General features: G+C 38.7%; 1 protein-coding gene across 1 annotated transcript in view; it reads right to left on the bottom strand.

Annotated features, from left to right (window-relative positions):
* Window positions 1-17,564: 17,564 nt before the first annotated feature.
* LOC118735271 (alpha-N-acetylglucosaminidase) overlaps window positions 17,565-19,620 on the bottom strand; it is a gene marked incomplete in the record, with an annotated part of 182,890 nt that continues 180,834 nt past the window's right edge. The window contains 1 exon segment of the mRNA XM_036464926.1: window positions 17,565-19,273. Coding sequence (XP_036320819.1) covers window positions 17,608-19,273 — 1,666 coding nt within the window.

Genomic DNA, 19,620 nt, shown 5'->3' with positions numbered 1-19,620 from the left:
TTTTCCTAATAAACAATCGTGGTACAAAGCTCAATAAAAATATTAAATATAATTCCTAAACTTTGTGCAAAACTCGCGAAAATTCAGCAAATTTTCATCAAAATTTTCAACTTTTTATTTTGAGAATTTTTTTGAGTATGCAGTTTTATAGCCCATTAAATTCTAGTAATAAAAAATGCGAAAACGAACTTAGTCAAAAATCGCTTTGATTTTTGAGATTTTTTTTTTGTTGAAGGTGTTTTGCATTTTTTCCATATAAAGGATTTTCGGAAAAAAAGATTTTATGGAAGAGACAGCGTGGAAAAAAAATTGCCAAAAATCAACGGTAATCCCTAGCTACTTAAAGCTTGCGCTTTATTTTTATAAAATTGATTGGGCTAAAAATATGGATACTCAAAAAATTCTAAAAAAATCTGATTAAAAAGTTTAACATTTTCATGAAAATTTGCTGAATTTTCGCGAGTTTTGCATAAAGTTTAGGAATTATATTTTTATGTTTTTTCTTGTAGAATAAACCATTTTTTCATACGAAATTTGCGGAAAAATATTAGAATGAAAATTGTTGCATACATTGTGAAAAATTTGCTGTGCCAATACTTTGTTCCAGCAGTGTATGTGTACATAGTGCTTGAAAATATCAATTTTTCCCTTACTTTAAACCTTTGGGAGTGGGCAAAAACGATATTTTGTAATTTAGGCGGAATTGAATATGCGCTATCTGGGAAGACAATATCACATGTAATATTTATTCTGTTTGTTGGCATTATATCCAAACACAAACGCATCTTAAGTATCTTAACAGTGAAACAATTTCTTATTTTCTAAGTTTGAGAATAAAACTTCACACTTAAAATTAAGACATTTATAACAAACATTTTATGAAGAAAATCCCTTCTTCGTTTAAAATAAAAATAAGCGAGATCGGCCCAATTTCATACAACCCTGCCTGACATGAAAATTTTCTCCACGATAAGGCTAGTAGAAATTTCTAACAGATTTTGGGTCGCTTAGTCAAAAATAGAAACATATATATATATTTGAAATTTAAGAAAACAAGGCAAATAACAAAATCGGCCAGAAACGGCTAATTTTTTTCTGCAAAACGGCTAACAAATCGGCTGCCGGCTAAATTGAAATTTCTCCGGCTGTTTGCTATCGCAACCGGCTAAATCTAGCCGGAAAACGGCTAAAATGGCAACACTGGTGGCTAGTGACGGGCGGTGATGTTGAGAGCGGTGACGGTGAGAGCGGTGATGGTTCGGTGATTAATGACAGTGAGAGCGGTAGCGAGCGTGATGATGGTAAATGCCCACAGCACGGGTACTGCAGCCAATGAGAGCGACGGTGCTGATCGTGACGGCAGTAGCAGTCCCTTTAGTAGTGACGGCCCTGCGGTGATGTTGACGGTGGCCCAAATAGTGGTGAGGGCGGTAGCGACCTCCCGTAGTGAGAGCAGTATTGGCGGCCCTAGTTATAACAACGGGCCTCTGATGAGTAACGGCGGTGGCAGCGGCCCTGGATGGCGATGATGTTAGCGGCAGACAGCAAGTAGCGGTCCTCGGTAGCGGTTTGGCCTAGGGCGGCAATGATATTGGCGGCCCAATGGTGAGGAAGGCGGAAGTCCGGCCCTAATGAAGGACGACGGTGACAACGCCCTGGATGGGATGATGTTGCTAGCGGCCCTGAAAGGTGGCGGCTCTTGGTGTTGCTTTCGGCCTGGGGCGGCAGCGATGCTTAGTGATAATGATGACGCCCTGGATGGTGATGATTGGGCTAGCGGTCCTCGTTAATGACAATCGGTGGCGGTTCCTCGTTGTAGTCTTGGCCCAGGGCGGCACTTAATATTGGCGGTCCGAAACGGTCACGGAAGTCACCTACGGAAGCTACGGAAGCTGGTCGTCAATATGTTCCCACAAACCACCAACCTGTCCCGTAGGCAGAGCCACGGGCGCTCGAGGTTACACGGCCTAATCCGTCCCGATGCGCTCCGTGCCTACCTACGGCAGCTTGGTCAGTCTGTATTCCCCATGTGCAGAGCCAGGGGCGCTCGAGGTTACACGGCCTAAGCCGTCCCGATGCGCCCCGTGCTTACCCATTGGGGTGAGACGGTACGTATTCAATCGTGGTGGCTTGAAATTGTGGGGCGGTTTTATCCACCGCACAATGCCTGCTCGCCACGCGGTAGAGTTCGTCTCCTGTCCACTGAGACCGTTTTTAAAATAATGGGTTTGGGGGTCTGTGCGAGGGGTATTCCCCCTTTCACAGGCCCCCCTCAACCTCTCGGCCTTTCCCGCAGGACAAGCCAGGGCGCTCGAGGTTACACTGCCTAAGCCGTCCCGATGCGCTCCGTGCTTACCTACGGAAGCTGGTGCTGGCTGAGTTGGCGTTAATCAACTTAAGTCGGTTGTTGGATAAGCAGGTTGAGAAGTGAATGAATGATCGCGATTTTTGGCATGTTTGCGCACCGAATTCTCGCGGAGTATTGGTGTGTACGAATGCTTTGCACTTTTGCGTGCTTCCCTTTGGTTGTTCATACGTATGGGTGTATGTATGTATGGTTGTATGTATGCATGTAGATCTGTATGTATGTATATAAATATGTAGCGTATGTATGGCTGGATGTGGATATGTATGTACGTATGTACGTACTTGTGGGTTTTATGTATGCATGTACATCTTTATACTGCCCGTTTTAAATTTGAATTATTATTAAAATAAATTTGAGTTAATGTTTGAAATATCGAAATACAACAACAAATTTTTTATACTTTTGAATACGGTTTCAGGGAGTGCGCTGTAAAGACACAGGTAAAATGCTTGAAAGAAATATGTATGTGTTAAGTCAAATTGGCTTTTTCTTAATGCGGTACTTGCGTAGGTATAAACCAGGTATACATTTTGTGATTCACGATGAGTGGAAATGGACTTTCTTTGTTTTGTGGATCAAATTCTTGTCAAAAAACTTGTTGGACTAAAAAAAACTTGTTCTACTAAGTTCTTTAATAACACACCTTTCACTTAATATGTAAAAAAATATTGCAAATTACTTCTTGTTACAGATGGGAAAAATTTAGAAGAAATTGACGACCAAATCGAACCGGACTTGCTGTATGATAATAGTTGCACGGATAAAATAATAGGTGTTTACAATAATATATGTTTGGTTGCTGTGCATCTCAGAAACGAAATTATTTTTTTAGACCGTCAGATTAAGAAAATCCCTCTAGATAATCGTCAGATTATGGAACAGGGCGACCAGGGCATCGAGATGAAACTTCTGTATGAAAATCTGAGTTACATACTTGTTTCAAGTGAGTAACTCTGAAACGCACATCACCTTGACAAAACATTTATTATTGAAAATGTCATTACATGACCTGATTTTCTGTCCAGTATACATAAGTATTTAATTAAAAGAAATTAGTATTTTTTCCGCGCACTTCTTAATTTAATGGACTACATCTTTTTTTCTGCTCCGTCCGATTTGTTGTGATATAGCACTAATTATTTCTATAATAGTTAGGATTAATATGTTATCTATTCCAGCTGCAATTATCTGCAATTCTTTTTGTAAAGTGTGATTCAACTAACAAACCTATTTTTATTCGAAAATAGTGCAAGCATTAGAAATCATAAATATTGAAGGTAATTGACTTTTAAACGACGTGGTAAAGTATAAAAGGGTGAGTTATTATTTTTTACTTCATCTTTTATTATCTGTTTCAGAAAGTAAAACCGAATTTAGCAATTGTGGCGAATTTCAACATTTTTAATTCAGTGTTAGCTGAAATTGCAATTGCAAGTAATCATGAAGTGCATAAGTGTATCGAATACCTTAAAAATAGATATTCAAACTTTACAGAAGAGTTATTGAGAAAATTTATACTGGACTAAGTAAATTTGTTTGCCTACCTTTACTAAAAAGTTACATGTTGCATAGCGAGTAAAAAAATAAATTTATGTTTTTTAACCTTGAAGTCTAAACAGTTTTACCCACCCTGAGTCACCATTTTTATATACATACTAGCCAATGCCCGCTTGCTTCGCAGCGCCTAATAAGATCTTTTGCGTTGGCCAATACAAAAATAGCGTTTAAAAGCAAAAGCGGTCTGTAAAGCAAAAATTTTTAGTTTAAATTGAAACGAATAAAGAGCAGAATCCTCCTCACACATAGGCCAAAAATAGATGGTATCACTACCTAAATACTAATCCCTTTCGATGTCATGAGTTTTACCGATGGTCTTATTTCCACCTGTGATATCTCTGCCAAGCGTTAGTAATATTCTTCTATGATCTTGCAACTTCAACATTGGTCCGTAAACCAGTTTTCATTTATATGCGGGCCAACGAAATCGGTTCATAAAGCCACCTTGCGGGTATATTTTTGGCAATCGTATTTTCCATCATGCTGGTAGCTTACATTTTGAATTTAAAAGAAATCGGTTCATAAATACGATTTTTACAAATAACTCGACTACAGCGCCACCTATCAGGTATATTTTTCGCATACGTATTTATCATCGCGGAGGTAGCACACGATTTAAATTGGAACGAAATCGGTTCATAAATAGGACTTTTATAAATAACTCGACCCCAGCGCCACCTAGCGAGTTTTTTGGTTGCCTATAATAGGACCATATATGCAAGGTATAAGCTCTGAAAATTTGACTGAAATCTATGCAGTAGTTTTTGAGTTAACTCCGAACAACGAAAACGGCTATTATTTTATATATATAGATTCTGCTGTCCCTTTTTTGTACTTTTTTTTACCTTTTAATAACTTTTTTAAGTTTTTTAAGGTTAGGCTTGTATGGGAGGTGTGCGTAAAAATAAACCGATTACAGCCATTTTAAGGGTGTTTGCTTATATTATCATTTACAATATATGGCCAAAATTTCGGAGTCGTGCATTCATCGCTGCACTTTTAATTAAATCTTTAAACGTTTTTGTGGGTTAGGTTTTTATGGGAGGTATGGGTTAAAGTAAATCGATTTTGCTAATTTTTTTTATGTTTATTTACTCCATTACTGTGATTATATGGACGTAATTTGGAAGTCCTTCATTCATCGGTGCTTTTTGAATGTCATTTTTAAGGCGTTTTGGAGGTTAGGTTTGTATGGGAGGTAGGCTTTAAAATAAACCGATCACACCCATTTTTCGTTATTTTTCTTGATTTATGTCCTTAGGAGCTACACACGAAAAATTAAAGCCCTACGCCTACTCCTTCTAATTTTCACCAAATAATGTATGGGGCTAAACCACTATGCGCTGGAAGGAAAAACATCACATGACCTTTTTTTCTTCCCATCATATAATATTCAAAATCCAAATCGTGTCCTATGGGCTATAACAAAACATAATTTCTATATGAGAATCCTTGCATATTTTTTGTGTAGCACAATGTTATTGAATCATGGTTATTGTTTTTATTAGTTTTTTGTTAATAATTCTATTTTAAGAACGTTTAACTTTTAGGTGTGCACATCCTTAAGTTATTTGTTTTTGTTATATATGGCCTTATGACAATTATATTCAACAATTTTATTTTATTTAAAAAGAAAAAAATTAATTTAATTAAAAAAAAAATTATTGCTAAAATGCGAACAGCATAACGCTAAGAGCTCCTCGTTGCCTTTAAAATATAATGTATAAGATAGCCGAATAAAAGAACATAAAGCAAGAAAACTGTTTTATTAATTCACCTGCTTAATGTGCCATGTACCGCTACAAATTTTTAGGTACGTTTATATTCTCTAACACTTGCACCACAGCCACCGTTTTAAATGTACTTCGTTTATACTTCTTATTAATCACATATTTTTACAACCGACCCCCTAATCCAGGGTGTGTAACGGCAGCCTCTCACGTTGCATCAACATCGGTGGCAAATCTATCACGCCAACGTTTCGTTTGTTCCGCAACCGGGTTGCTAAACATGTTGCGCAACATGTGTGAAAAGGCGAACTCATTGTTGTGGGTGTGTGTGTGAATGTACATGTAACAATGTGTCGTAGAGCAATTGGCTTTGTAAGTATGAGTGAAAGTTGGAGGAAATTTCTGCATGCAAATGCATCGGGGCACGATCGCCAAATTAGCTGTAACAAAAAATCAAGATTGAAAGCAGCCATTAAAGCATCCGGGTGTGTCTAAGAGAAGTGCTAGCGAAGTTTGTCAATTTTAAAAGTTTTTTTGATTCCCGCTTAAACGGATTCATCTACGGGATTCTAACCAGAATCCGCTTCGAATCCTGCTATTTGAGGTGAGTGGTTGCAAAGAGTTAACTGAATGCCTTGGTACAGCTAAACTTTTGGTTAATACGTGTAACTTAAAGAAAAGTGATGCAAAAAAAAAATAAATAAATAAATAATAATAATTTGATCAAAATGAAAGTTAACAGAAGTGCTGAAAAAATAAATTTAAATTAAATTAAATTAAATTAAGTTTGAAAGAAAAATAATAAAAACTCAAATAAAATTTAAATTAAATAAGATTTAATAAAATAAAATTAAATTTAATTAAACGAAATTAAATTCAAATTAGCTTAAAACGGAAGCAAATTAAAATAAGCAAAATTAAATACCTTTAAATTAAATTAAATTTAGTCAATAACAATCAAATCAAGTACTAATAATAATTACAAAGTTTCGATTACTAAACTAAAGCAATATAATAAAAGCCAAATGAAACTAATTAAAAGTCGGTGCTTGCGTATGCATACATATGTATGTATGTGCCTGTGTATGCCTGAGCACATACCCTGCAGGGAAACCGCGGACTGGTGAATAAAATTTCTAGTTCCGTACAAGATCTTTATCGCCAAATCCGAACCAGTCCTATAGTAAGTAGATCCCCACCAGTTCAAAATCAGCGAAATGTGGGACTCAAAAAAAACTATTTTATTTCTCTTTTTTCATTAGAAATCTATATCTAAAGTGACGAATTTAGAACTGGTTCGGAATTATAGAAAAAAGGATGCAGAACGGACTAGATCCTATTTGTCGAATTTAGAACTATTTCGGAACTATCGAAAAAGGGATGCAGCGGGGGGCTTGTTTACTTTACATATATATGTGTTTGGCGGCTTTTTCGTTCAAATGCACTTTCATTCTGCACTTTGCAGATGCTTTTTCATAGCTTGGTAATACAAAATCAAAATTTGTGTTAACATTTCAACATCTTGGGACCGTCTGGAATCTAAGAAATAACAGCGAACACCTCTGCAAAGTCAGCTACAGCCAAAGGTATGTAAACGTACATTTCTAACAATCATTCAAACAAATTTAATTTCAAATTGAAAAAACGTTTCTTTGAAAACAATGTACATAAAATCGCACCCGGAAGAACCGAAAAGATTGAAAAATCATGATACTTTTTTCTTTCGTCTGTCGATTTTAGAACTGGTTCGGAACTATAGAATTTAGGACTAGTTCGGAACTACCGAAAAAGGGATGCAGCGGGGGGGCAATTGACACTTCCTAGAACATCGCCATGTTAAATTCGCCAGTTGCTTGCATGCAAAAGAGATTTATCGCGAACCAGTGCTGGGTCTAAACGTACTACAGGCGCACCAGTTCAGAACTAGAGATTATCCCCACAGGGTACATATTCACTTACAAACATAAACGTACTTGACCACAATAATATGCACGCGCAAGTATAACTTCAACCGTACAACAACCAAAAGTTCGCAACGACAACAAAAACAAAAAAGCAGATCGTATAAAGGGAACCAATTTTGCAGGTTGTCATCAGGCAGGAAGACCCAAGGGGCCCAGAACTTATAATTTCCGACTTAGGTCATTTTACGGTCAAGCAGTACAATTGCAATAAAGACACAGCTGATCACCTTTGCAGAAGTTAACGACCGTAATTATATAGAGGATTAAAAGTTAGGTTCCACACAGTGGAAACAGAAAGAAGGAGAGGGAGAACAACATACATACATATATACAGACGTACATACATCCGCTGATAGAGTACCGGACTTCGCACGAGAAACGCTTGAGCCAGCACTTCCACGTGCTCATGTCACGGCTCTCTGCGGATCGAGCAGATTCCAGAAAATGGAGTGACTCACCACGCCGACCACCACTATCCTCCGAGTATTTGCCTTGTTGTTGTTTTTTTTTGCACTAAGTTGGGAATAGTTTTGATGGCCCGAACTTAACCTAACTTTTGGTTAGCTTACATACATATGAATGTAATTTTTTTTGTCACTAATTTCTCGCCACAGGAATTTTTACTTACCAGCTAATTTATCCACGAATTTGAAGTCAAATAGTCGCTTAAGTTCCCAGAATTAAAAATTAGTTGGTGCATATGAGCACCATTTTCCGAGACGCAGTAGTTTTTGTTGGTAATTTTCTTTGCGCACAATTACATAGTTATACATATGGGTGTTTCCACCGGAAGGTCCACCACGACAAAAAAAAAATAAAATTTTTATATCTAACGTATTTACGGGCCGATTTGTCTGCTTTTTAAAATATATACTGGCTATGTAATTAGAATCATGTTTGCATAAAACGGTCTTCCTAGGTGGTGCCAAGGTCGAGATATTTCGAAAAACGGTATTTATGGTCCGATTTGGTTCGAATTTGGCGTATTTGGTTGAAACATAATAAATCATAGATTTCCAATAAATTGACCCTGAATTGGCGCTGAAGTCAAAATATAAAGTATATTCTACATAAAATACATGTTTTATTTGCGTTGAAAATTCATTTAAAAGCAATATTAACAAAAATATAACGATGGAAATTTATGTCACGTCACGCCACGTCACGTCACGTTTCACACTAGGGGTTGTAAAAGAGAATTGAAACATTTGCATTAATTCAAAAAACTCTAAAAACAACTAGAATTGCTCCAAATCATATCAAAATAAGTTTCATCAAAATAGCCATCCACAATTCGCAGAGTTTTGCGATTTTGCAAGAAAAGAAAAAATCAACTTCCATTTTTTGTCACGTAACGAACCTCTCTTTAAATGCTTCTATTTCAGGACCAAGCAGTTCGATTGATTTAATTTTTCGGTTAAATATAGAGCTAACAATGGCCCAAAAAAGTTAAAGAAAACAAATGGTATTCCTTTTTTGTATCACATTGAAATCGTACGACTGTCACGTGCGCCCCCATGGGAATGCCCATATATTGTTTCTTTATCGAGCTTTTATATATATTTTGTTTTATTATTAATTAGTTAGGCCGATCATATTTGAAGATAGACATATATATTAAGTTTTTTGTCTGTAATTTAAAAATAGTCTGGTAGGCAGCCAGAAACGTGGCGATCATCACGGGCGAGTATTAATGTCTCATTGACCATTCCTAGTCCATGCGTAGTGAACCCCAAAAATATTCCCACTCAATTAGAGCCAATTTATACGATGACTTTTCACCCTGGGTGGAAAGTCATGCATGTCGAGCTTGTTGGCAAGAAGTGTAGCGAAGTCAGCGGGGTAGGCAAGCACGCACGGTGAGCGAAATCGAGGGGTTTTTTTGACGCTTCGCTTTTATCGAGTTCACTTTTTCGTATTTTTGCTTTGAGTTCGCGATTCGCTCCGCTTTAAAAATGAGTTGAAAAGAGTTGACCAAAGGAAATTTTACGCTTAAATGTCCAAAATACGCAAGAAACGCCGCAAAGAAAAAGTCATCGTGTAAATGCACGAGGATTTTCGAAGACTTTTTCAAGAGGGAACGTGCCAAAAACTCAGGGTGAAAAGTCGTCGTGTAAATTGGCTCTTACTCTCGCTAGGTATTGGAAGTCTTTTGCCTTTTATTCTTTTTCAGCTGAACCATATCTTCTGTATGCAGGCGCCTACATCACACGTGAGATTGGTAAGTGCTAGAACGTAAGCTTATGTACAAAGTTACAAATAGAAATATACATACACATGAACATACCTAGTCACTTATATACATTCACTAATTGTATTCATACAAGAATACAAGTTGTAGAGAAGATAAGAGCAGGAGTTTTTTGGGGATTATATACAGCGACGGGCAAAACATTAGAAACTCGCTAAACTAAATTGAGTATTTTTGAGATGGGAGATGTGTCGCACCACACTTATTTTCATCTTGTGTTACCATTTTAATTTATTTTTTATTTAACATTATTTTTTTGCTTAGTATTTTTATTATCCATTTGAGGATTACATCATAAACACATATGTACATATATATATGAATTAGGTTATTCGGAGTTTTTTTGTTGAAGTTGATTTTTTTTTTGTTATCAGTATAATGAGTAACATGAAGGAATTGAATTTTGTTAATTGTTGAATTGGAATATACGTATGTACATAGGAGAGTGAACTTTTAAATATAGTAATAAGTTTAGTTAGTATAGTTTTTACTATAGATATTGAACTCAAATTTAGTGGAAATAGGAACTGTATCAGGATTTGGATTTGTAGTTAGGTAATAGATTTGTAAGTTTTTTTTGTAATAAAGAGCATGTAAATCAGTGATAGAAAAAAAAAATTATGATTTGCTAATTTTGTAGTTGTTTGGTGTGGGTGTTGCACTGGTGCAACAAGAGGGGAAATGGTTGGCGCGACGCAATGACTGGGATGACAGGGACATGACTGGACACTAGACAGACGGAAACCGGTCAGGCTAAGGGGACTCTGCCAGTTGTTGGAGTCACGGCAGGGTCCAAGGCTACAGAAAAAAAAATTTAGTAGGGGTGGTTGACTCCACCTGACCAGGACGGGCCTTTTTCTATCTTCTTCAGCTTCCCCTCTATTGTTTGATTTAGTATTCTGACTACAACCAGGCATGATTACTATTGTTTGTTAGTGTCAGCTGCAGGTAAGATGGTTGGAGATGACCCCCCCGCCGACGAGCTGAGCCTGGGCTAGCGAGCATGCCTGTACGCCAGCCAACCTTACCCCAACAGTCAGCGACATAACAGGTGTTAAGCGAGACCGTGCATATTGGAAGGTTTGCGGCCAGGGGGTTCACCAGACCGGTTGTATTTTAACGGCGCTTTCCTGACACCCGGCCGCCTCAGGGAGTAGCGGTGGCCTTGCTGCCGCCTCGTCGGGCCGGTGGTCGTACGATCAAGATGAATACAAACAAAAAACAAAAAAAAACTCTAATAAAAAAAACAGCAACAAAACCAATTCCAGTAACAATTTGAGCGGCGGGGAAGACTCTAAGTTGAATCTTCTCGTGCACTCTTCTTTAAAGGAGGCGGAATCGACTCCTGGGTAGGGTGGCGCAGCTGATGCTGCAAGGTGCAGTCAGGGGTCGGAGTGGACCTCTTTGCCTGTACTCGTCTTTGGTGGTGCCGGTGTGAACCCAGCGCACCAAGACTCGGGGGTAGTGGCGCGGGCGAATTCGCCTGCAGCCAGGAAGGAAGTCGGGCCGCAGATGAAGTCGTCTGCGGATCTGGACAGGAGGCCACTGGACAGTGTGGCCGGAACCAGCGAAGGGCTCGCTGCTAAGCCCGTGGGGAATTCCTCCGTTAGGCCTAAACGGCACACCGGGCCAACCAGAAAAGCACGTGATGACCGTCGTATGGGTACGAAGATCTTGGCGCGCTACGGCGAGCACGGTGCTGCGCAGCTATCTGAGCAGCATGTGCGGTCGCTCGAGTGGCCCAGGGGGTGCTAAGCGGCGACCAGGAGGGCTGTGGTGAGGGTGCTTCTGGGGTTGCGAATGCATCCCGTACCGACCCTGTTAAAGGTTTCTGGTATCGGGACAAAGGACTACAAACTGGTGGTGCAGCGGGACGCAGGTAGACCTCGATCTTGGTTCGAGATTGTGGTGGTGAGCCTGGAGAGTGCAACCGGAGAACTCTGGTTACTGGGTTTGACGCAAATTCCCACCATGTGATTTGGGGCAGCTCGGACATCAACACTAAAGGTTAGTCACTCTTTAACTTGATTCTAAATGAAGGAACCCCACTTTTTTAACGGCTAGCAGGGAAGAGGTTTTAGATATCACGCTGGCCTCTTCTGATATAATGTCCCGTATCTCTGGCTGGAGAGGCCTCAGTGACCACTCCTTCTCTGATCATCGGTACATACAATTCACTTTGGACGAAGCGCGTCCTAAGCACAAACCTTACAGTAATCTGAGGAAACCAACTGGGACTTATACTGCAGAAAGCGGGACCTTGCTTGAAAGTTCAATCGACGAATTAAGACTTCGTGAAAAAGGGTTATTGATATGTCTTGTCGCCTGAGTCAGCACAAAGCTAAGCGCAAACCGTTATGGTGGTCAGAAGAGCTCTCGGATCTTAGGGCCTCAAACAGAGGCCTTTTCAATAAGGCCAGGAAGAGTATATCAGCCTCCGACTGGGCACTGTATAAGATTGGGCTTGGGATATATAAATCCGAGATTAGGAAAATGAAGCGGACTTCGTGGAGGCTCAGCGAGTTCTCTCTGAGAATCCCGCCCCCCTTGGGATACATAAAGGATGAGAGCCAGGGCTGCCAAATTGGCTCAAATCATGCCATGGCCCTATTTTACTTTATATGGCACTTAATTTTTCAATTTGGCACAAAGCGCAAAAATGGCACTTTTGAAAAATAGTAATATTTCAATACATATTTGTAAAATCCTTTGCGTGTACTTCTTTTTCTCAACTAACATTTTCTAATTTCTATAGTGTATACAACTGGTTTATCTTACTTTGGCATTGAACTGTGTTTCTAATTTTAATGCTAAATGGGAAGAATTAAAAAGAATGGCACCTTTTTAACACTTTTATTTTTCATCATCATTTTTATTTGCTGATTTCCCATGCAACCCGGATCCGGGAGGGATCCGGTTAGAGGCGTTGAGCCCTGAGACGAGCGTTTCGGAAATCCTAACCGTGGATCGCCTTCTTTGGGCCATTAGCTCTTTAAGGCCCAGGCGGCATAATACCGGCCCACTGCAGAAGTGTAGTGCTGCTGGTTCATGACCATTTTCGAGGGCTTTTTGGGGCGAATGGTCATGTTCCGGGGCCTCGAAGGGTAGTCAGAGTGGTGTTCAAGCCTCTCATGTATCACCCAGGGACACGAGGCCGATAAGTGTCTCCTCGTTTCTTGTAAAGACGCTGGAGAGGCTGATCGATGTGCATTTCAGGAGCGGGTTCCTCAGAGAGCGCCTTTCCTTTGATCAGCATGCTTACTGCAAGGGCAAGTCTGTTGAAACGGCATTACACACGGCAGAAGGAATTTGCGGTCGGTCGAGGGGGCTTTTAATAATGTTTTGCCTGAGGCTGTAGTTAACTCCCAAGCCGACCATGCCAGGTTTATTTACCGCCTGCTTTGCAACAGAACTGTCACGGCAAAGTGGGGGAGCGCTTCAATCCGGAGATATGTGAGTAGAGTTTTCTCGCCGTTGCTTTGAGCCGTTGTCATCAATGACCTGTTGGTGGCTCTGGAGAGAAGTGGCTTTCGCCAATGCCGATGATGTAGTATTGATAACAAAACGAAAGTTTCCGGAAACGCTGTTTGAACTTATGCAGGTTACCTGAGCTTGGTTGAGAACTGGGCTTTAGTTGCGGGCTGGGTGTAAATCCAAGTAAAACGGAAATTGTTTTTTTAACTAGGAGATATAAGGTACCGAATTGCCGTCTTCTCTCAATGGGTGGTCTTCATCTAAGACTCTAAGACAGGGTGAAGTACTTGGGCTTGATTCTTGACAGTAAGCTTACCTGGAAATCTAACGTAGAGAAAAGAGGCAAGAAGGCTACAATAGCATTGTATTGTGGTTGGGGCCATTGGCAATCGCTGGGGTCTCTCGCCGAATGTAGTTCATTGGCTTTATGAATCTATAATTAAACCAATTTTATTATATGGGGTACTCGTCTGGTGGAACGCACCTGGCAAGACCAACATCGTCAAGCAGGTGGAGAAGGTGCAAAGAGCCGCCTTAATTGGAATCAGTGGGGAACCACACCTAGTCTTGCGCTTAATGCCTTGTTAAATGTTGTGCCTATAGATATAGCTGGCAGAGCTGCCACTGCGCGCGCCGCAGGAAGGCTAAGTGGGGTGGGTTTTAAGTTCACCTCGAGCTATGGGCACTTCAAAATTCTAAAAGGCTTCGGGTTCCTACCGACTCGGACGGACCACTGCACTCTGGGTCCGAATGGATCTTTTACCACCCACATTCCTGCGAGAGGAGACTGGGAGGGGTGCAGTATCTAGAATCGAGAACCTGTAAACTTATTTACAGATGGATCGAAGCTGAATGGGAAGGTGGATGGGTGTGTCTTCCATCGACCTGAAATTTAGGCTACCGGATCATTGCAGCGTTTTCCAGGCTGAGGTGGTCGCGGTAAAAGAGGCTTTGGATTGGTTGCTCTCTAGTGCAGTGGCGTAGCCAGGGGGGATATGGGGGGATAGATTCCTCGCCCCCCCTTCGTCATTGAACTACAATTATTTACTTTTGAATTAATAACACAATACTATTTTATCCTTCTGATTTAAAATTTTTTTATTTCAGACGGATGACAAATTATCTTTTAATGAATATATGAGTAGTCCACTTGCCAACAGCGTTATGTGATTTTATAAAAGTAAACCATAAATTAAAAAAAAAACGCCTACGACAACAAGTAACATCCGAACTGTATCTTTTTTTATTACCTGAAATTTTGGATAAATAAGAGCCTAATACCATTAGAAAATAACATTTCAGTACGGTAGATTTGCAAATTTTATATTTAAAAATTTAATATTGCAAGTTTTGAAACAGTAACTTTTACATAGCTAGCTTTTTTTAGCTTTTCGCGTTCCCTCCTCTAGGAAGACTAGTTTGCTGCTTTTTTGCGACCTTTTCCACTAGGCACCGAAACTACTACGTTTTCTTGCAGTTTTCTAAGTTCATACGAAGAGGAGACATTTGAAAGTGTATAAATAAGTATTATAGCGACTTTTGCAAGAGTAGTTAACATTTCATGCTATTTTTTTCAGAATATAGAAAAATTTTTCACTCTGCTGTTAGTGGACATGAAACCCACCAAAAACTAAAAATCTAAAATAAATTTACATAGCGCACTTTGCAAGTGGACTACTCAATTGTTGAATATGCCATCTTATTTGTCCCTTCTTTTTATACAATTAAGGAGCGGCTGAATGGTTTAACGATGTTAGCGGTACATAATGATGTGCCGATTACAACACAAGAAGTAATTGAAAAAATGTGTGTTAAGCAACGAAGATTAAAAATCGCTTTATAAGTAATAAGATTTTGTAGACTTGTACATAAATAAATGTAAACAGATACGCGTAAATATATAAATATGCAGATATATTCAATGTGTAAAAACTGAAGTGTATATTAACGAAAATTCTACAAAACAAAACTGGACTACACACTAATTAATTAAAATGGTGTAGTAATTTAATTTTTTAAATTTAAATAAAGCATGAATTCCCCATGGAATAACCGAGTAGACAAAAAATATATAACGGTAGAAATAGCACATATGTACATACATATATGAAAGAATGCCCACAGACGACGCACTATAGACAAAACACGAGTTTTTTTTCAAAATCGTAGATCTTCGCTTAGAAAAGAGATAATGGAATGCATTTAACCCTTTAATGCAGAGTCTGTCATATATGAAACGCTTTTTAACCCTTTCAAGGCAGAGGTAAAAGGTTCTCAATATGCTTTTGAACGGGCTTTTTCTCATGTTGACGTAGATATTAATTGTAGAAAATTTTTCCATAGTAAAATAATAATAAAAAAAAATAAATAAAAAAAAATAATTAAAAAAAATAAAAATATTAAAAATAAAAATTAAAATAAAAGAAAAGTACGTTGAAAACATATTGAGAACCATTTTGCCTATGCCTTGAAAGGGTTAAAAAGCTTTTCATATATGACAGACTCTGCATTTAAGGGTTAAATGCTGCACTTTCGTAAAGATATCGACCAGTATAACCATTTTTGTTATATAAATGTTTTTGTGAAAGCTGATAGTTTACGAGTTATTAGAGTTTAAAGGTAGCTTTTCTTTTCCAATCTGGCCACTCGGGTACAGCATCCAATGTCCCAAGAATCGAGTCTTAAGATAAAATAAAGACAAATTTTTCAGAAACAGTGCTAATGGTGTATTAAATATAGTGTTTTCTAGTGGAATGGGAGCCAAAATCCAAAATTAAAAAAGGTGACATTTTGAACGGTATTTTGAGGGTTAAGTTATTGTTGTTGTAACTTCTCTATAGTTTTCCTATATCGCTAGCTTAGAGTGAAAAGTTGCTAAGTCCTCTTTTTATGAAAACCCATATTTTGATATAGGAGGCTAAAGAAATTGAATACGCATCCTTTCGAAAATTATAAAGGTACTTGGTTTATTTTTTCCTCTTCATAAGCAATAAAAGGAAAATTTGCTAAGTCCAAAAGAAGCACCACAAATCCGATAAGGCCAAAATAATACGACATCTTTTAATAAATATCGAATCCTTCTGATTCTTATGGAATTTTGCTTTGCTTTAAACGCGCAAAATGTTTGATTCAAAGTCTTGCGAAATAGTTAAAGAAAATGGCTATAGGAAGATTTTTTTCTCTCCTGTAAAATTTTTAAAATGGGACTTAGCAACTTTTCTTTCTAAGCTAGCGATATTATATGATCATTTATCTTCACGATAAAAAAATTCCCATTCCATTATCTCTTTTCTAAGCGAAGATCTACGATTTTGAAAAAAACTCGTGTTTTGCCTATAGTGCGACGCCTCTAGCCATTGTGTATCACAACTTTAAGTTATCGATGCAGCGGAGGAGGCAGCCCGCTTATGGTTCGAACGCTTGAAATTTCGCCGCAAAAGCCGGCTACATCTAGATGCTCAGCTTTTCTAGAAAATTTACGACAGCAAAGATGCGATACAAAACGTACGACCGAGAGTTGACAGTATTGTACTTGACCCTTCATCATTTTTGATAAATAGTCGAAGACAGGGAATGCCACGTTTACACCGACCACAAGCCGCTGGTGCACTCATTTCATGTGAGGCAACTTGATTTCATTTCTTAAATAACGACAGATATTCGTCACGTTGAGGGTGAAAAATACGCCACTGCTGATTTGATGTCACGCATTAATTCGATCGGTCATGCGCCTATAGACTATGTTCAACTGGCTGGAGACCAAATGACGGATAAGATCTTCTCTCTCCGTTGTCAGGTGATAAGCCTCATTCAAAAATTGTGATGGGATGGAAAAAATCCACTTGGGATTTAATCATTGCAAATGCATACTAACATTTTGAATTAGTTTGGTTAAAATTATCTTCCACATTAAGGCTGGTTTTCACTATGTCATATGCTGAGTAAATATTTTGACACAACTTTATCTCTTTTTCCAACCACCAACCACTTATATTAGGAGCCAAAAAAGGCTGAAGACCTATTATGATATAAATCAGTCGATAACCCGTTTTTTAGTTCCATATAACAATTTTTTTTCACTTATTTGGCGACAGATGTCATTGAATTTGACATAGTGAGCACTAGGATGTATGTATGTCGAAATTATTTATTTATAAGGTTATATTCAGGACGGAAGGGTTAGTATCTAACTATATCGTATTTTTTTGAGAACACATTGGTTAGCATCGTCGTTTTATTTTCTATTCGTACAAAATTATTTGACTAAATAATCCTTACGGGATTACTACAATGAGTGAGGAAAGTTAAGTCGTTGATATATATAGTCCACTTGCGGAAAATTTGCTGCGCGACAGTAAAAGTATCGCCAACCGGCTGCGAAGGATATTCTTTAAAGCTGATACTGAATGGATTTTCGATTTCCTGACTAACGACCCGTTTGAAAGCATCCTCATTGAACTTTTCACTTTGTTTCAAGCTTTTCCGTAGCATCTCTAAGAATAAAGTCCATCGCGGAAGATAATAATCTCTAACAACGCCAGACCACTGTTTAGTTGCATAGTCAAGAATTTGGCCATTAGGACCCCAGCCAGTGATCTGGTTACGTGCGTTCATTTCATAAAGCTGTTTTTCCACTGGTTTACGCCCCAAATTTTTAGCAGCTTCTAGCCATCGACCAAGTGAAAAATCCATATTGGTGGCCAATATAGTTTCGTGATCGTTCAAGACTTCCAACAATTTATCAGCTACATGATTGAATCTATCAATTTGCTTATTCCTGTAAGAGGACATTAAGTTCACGTACAAGTGATCGAAGGTTATTTGCAAAAATTGCCGTGTTAAATCTACTAGATCATGTGAGAAGAACGGCATATTATATTGAGGAATGTTAGCATTCGCTCTCACCGTAAGCAGCTGGTCCAGTGCTTTATGAACACTTGAAGTGTTATACCACATCCATGGATTGAGATTTGTCGACGGCCTTCGGGCTATAGAATACTTACCCCGAATTTTCAATAATCCTCTATAAGAATATACGGAATGGCGAAGTAGCTGCCAAACGTTATGTAATCGGGGGTCGAGTACACCATAACGCACATCAGCAAAACTTTCAAACCACAAATCCAAATCGATGTCCTCTTGCAACCAACCGCGTTCCAAGGCCAGCGAGTACATAGCGTAGTTTTGATTAATGCCCTCCGGCGTGATTCCGACACCAATCATGGAGCTATTTGCCATGTTTCGAGCTAAACGAACTCTCGTATTCACAATATCCACAGATCCATGCATTCCGAGAGTCCCCCCAAAGTTGTGAAGCATACACCAAATAAATGGTTGGCCGTGAAACGAATATGTGCGTTCGTATTGTGGAAACTGCTCACTTTGAAGGTCTAATACTAACAATTTGCCACGTGGAACTGCCAACAGAAACGCTTTGATCAATTCATCGGTCCAGAAGATGTTCTTAACGAACATCCATCCTTGCAGCAGCCAGACGGCACTCTCATCTACTAAACGCATTGACTCGTGAATATGGAAGGCAGTAGCGTTCATATATTCAGAACTCGCTAGCCTTGGTTTATTTTCATTGAACGGATCACAGAAGTAAATATTGTCACTGCCGTAAGTTTTAATGGTCAGATTGAGAAATTCTGTAGCGATTTCGCGAAAAAGCGGCTCGTGTGGATCGAGAAAGAGAGCGCAACAATATTTATCGGGAAAACGATTCCAACGTTCCACGGCCGTAAATGTTGTGTTGGGAAATAAGTTTTTCATGGCAACTGGCACATGTCCGGCGAAAGCAGGCAATGCCACTCGCATACCAAGGTCACGTTCTGCTTTTAGAATGCGTTTCTGCAGTAGCTTTTGCATGCGTCGATATGATGGTGATATCGGTCCTCCCCAACCACGAATATTTCCCATGCGCTGCCTATAATAGTAAAATGAATATTATCTTTTGATCACGTATGAATATGTCTATGTATGTATACATGAATATGTATGTATGTATATCTCAAAGCATTTCATGAAGGAAAGTCGAATTTTAGAAATTTTATGAAGACTGCGTTTTTACTGCTACTAAATATCTCAAAGATAAATTTCTAAACATTATTAAAATTAATAAGAGGCCATTAATAACATCGTAATATGTATGCGCAATCTATGTATATTTTACTATTTCATTACACCTAGGGCCAGTTTTTCAGTGCTGGTTTAAACTCAGTTTAAACAAAGTTTAGTTAAACTCACTTTAAAGTTTAGTTATTTTTTTTTTGC

The sequence above is a fragment of the Rhagoletis pomonella genome, unplaced genomic scaffold, assembly GCF_013731165.1.
Source record: "Rhagoletis pomonella isolate Grant_MI unplaced genomic scaffold, Rhpom_1.0 Rhpom_scaffold_00003, whole genome shotgun sequence".
NCBI classification, from domain to species: domain Eukaryota; kingdom Metazoa; phylum Arthropoda; class Insecta; order Diptera; family Tephritidae; genus Rhagoletis; species Rhagoletis pomonella.
This window is presented reverse-complemented; position numbering and strand designations above follow the sequence as displayed.